A 2,662-nucleotide genomic window follows, 5' to 3' on the forward strand; every position below is an offset into this window, starting at 1 on the left:
GCTTGAATCTGTGAATATTGAGTTTATTGACGCACGCGATTAGTCAATATATTAGGAAATGCCAAATATATGCGCGCGGAAGTTAATTACAGATGATTAAATTTCTAAAATTCTATTTTAGACGCTCGATTATTGACGCACGATTAGTCAATATATTAGCAAATATATGCGTACCGTAATCTCCCGTACCGGCTTGAATATAGACACCCCCACTGTTCATCGCAAAGAGACTTAAGCACGTGACCCAATCTCACCCACCTGATTGGTCGGGTTCTTGCGTCCTGGTAGTTTACACGGTGCGTTTTGGACGTATGCGTCTGACTGATGCGACAGACGTACGTCTAGGACGCATCGTGTAAATAGGCCTTGAGAGTGAAGAGGAGAAACAGAAAAATTGTGCCTATTGTGCAGAATCATTTTCCTCTCCTGTACCAATCTGCTAGTACAATTTATTGGTAAATCTTCTATGAACATGTGCACGCACGCACGCACACGCACACACACACACACACAGAAATATAAAGATACTTTTAGTACACAAATGCAGTGACAAACAAACGTATCTACTCCATTCAACAAAGACGTTCACTTCATAACGCACCGTGAACGAAAACACGATTAGTTCTCACGCGATCATGCGTCCGGCAGGATGGGAAGTTCTCGAAGAGCCGGCAGGTTGGCGTGTTCGGCGACCAGGCGAGGGATACGGGCATCCCGGCCGACATCTGGCGCTTCTACCTGCTCTACGTGCGGCCCGAGTCGCAAGACAGCTCGTTCAGCTGGACCGACTTTGCGACGAAGAACAACAGCGAGCTGCTCAACAACCTCGGCAACTTCTGCAACAGGTGAGAGCGCGCGGCGTCGTCACGGCGACGCTGGCAATGGCGAGCGCGGCATCGTCACGGGAACGCTGACAAACAACGCAAGCATGGAGCGCGCGTCGTCGCCACGGCGACGTTGACAAACAACACGCACGCATCATCGTTGCAGCGACGCACAAACAACGCGCGTGCGCGGCATTGTCACAGCGACGCTAACATACAACACGTGCGCGGCGTCGACCCATTGCAGAGATGCTGTCAAATTCCGCGCTCTTGTGTAGTGATGTGACGACAGTGAAGGACAGTCATAGGCAACATCTACACACTGCTCCTACATACACATCCCTTCCTTCTCTGACTACTGCATATGTAGCGTGTGCGCTACACAGGGTGTCATCATAAAAAATGGTGTGATTTTTCCATTGGCAGGGCATTGATGTTCTTGTACAACAGCTTCAAAGGCGTTGTGCAAGCAATGGTGTTAGAGCAGGAAGACAGGCAGCTACTGGCATTGGTAAACAGGGAGTTGACTGCCTACATCAACTTGCTAGAAAAGGCAAAGTGAGTGTATTCGTATGCTTTGATTTAATTCGTTAAATAAGTGACCGTCATCTTTGTCAATGCATCGTATACATCACTGCAATATGTCAAAAGCGGACACTTGAAAAAAACCACTAACAATATTATGTTGATAGGCTTCGGGATGCTATGCGAATCATCTTGAATGTGAGTCGTCATGGCAACCAGTATTTGCAGAGCTGCAAGCCATGGGTGCTAGTGAAGGGAAACGAACAAGAAAAGTGAGTAATGTTACATAGAAATCTTCTGAGATGACAGTATCAAGAGAAGAACGATACGATGATAAAGTTGACTCCTGTTACACAGTGAAAAAAATACACGGGGGCTCGGGGTGATTTAGCCCCCGAAATGCCAAAAAGAGCCCCCGTAAATTTTCATAGAGTTCACTGCAAACCAAATTTTAGAATGCTATTTTCATGCACGCGAGCTTGAAAAGTAGCCCCCGAAAAATAAATTTAATTTTTTTCCCTGCTGTTACATGTAATCGTTACACATGACAACAATTCATTCTCAAATAGTTGCACTGTGCATAAATTAGGGTAAAACATTGAGTTTTACATAATGTGGTTGATATAGATCATCAATGTATTTATTAGAGATCTCTGCTCGAACGTACACTCGGTCCCCCTGGTAAACTTTAGAGTTTTTTACAGTTTTAGATAACGTAATCGATATAGATCATCAAGGTATTTTTCAACGATTTCCACTTATTCCGCTTGATGAACTTCAGAGTTTAGTTAGTGTAGATCATCGAAATTTTGATCAGCGATCTCGGCTTAGACAGCTTGGTTAACTTTGGTTTGCAAGTTAGTGTTTAGTTAGAGTTTTAGATAACGTGATGGATATACGATCATTGAGGCACTCGTTAATTACTCGTTAATTACTCGTCAACGTTCTCCGCTCGGTCTGCTTTGCGCGGTCTCCATGACGACGATGCCTCCACGTGTTTCAGGGCGCGAGCGGGGACGGTGATCAGCGTCGGTGTCAACGTCAGCTGCCTGGTGTCGGTGATGCTGCAGCCGTTCATGCCCGGCGCGAGCGCCACGCTGCAGGCGCAGCTCTCCGCTCCCGCACACGTCGTCGGCACCCTCGCGACCCGCTTCGTCTGCCTGCTGCGCGCCGGTCACGTGATCGGCAAGCCGGCGCCGATGTTCGACAAGATTGAGCCGAGCAAGGCGGAGGAGCTGCGGGAGAAGTTTGCGGGGAGGCCGGCTCCCGCGAGACAGGTACGGGTGGCGGGGGCAGAATGTGGGGGTCGGCGA

General features: G+C 47.9%; 1 protein-coding gene across 1 annotated transcript in view; it reads left to right on the forward strand.

Annotated features, from left to right (window-relative positions):
• Positions 1–2,662, forward strand: part of LOC106807918 (methionine--tRNA ligase, cytoplasmic-like) — a gene marked incomplete in the record, with an annotated part of 21,358 nt that overhangs the window by 13,419 nt on the left and 5,277 nt on the right. Inside the window, 4 exon segments of the mRNA XM_014810431.1 lie at positions 622–845; positions 1,251–1,382; positions 1,517–1,621; positions 2,353–2,626. Coding sequence (XP_014665917.1) covers positions 622–845; positions 1,251–1,382; positions 1,517–1,621; positions 2,353–2,626 — 735 coding nt within the window.

The sequence above is a fragment of the Priapulus caudatus genome, unplaced genomic scaffold (genome assembly GCF_000485595.1).
Source record: "Priapulus caudatus unplaced genomic scaffold, Priapulus_caudatus-5.0.1 Scaffold243, whole genome shotgun sequence".
Taxonomy (NCBI): Eukaryota; Metazoa; Priapulida; class Priapulimorpha; order Priapulimorphida; family Priapulidae; genus Priapulus; species Priapulus caudatus.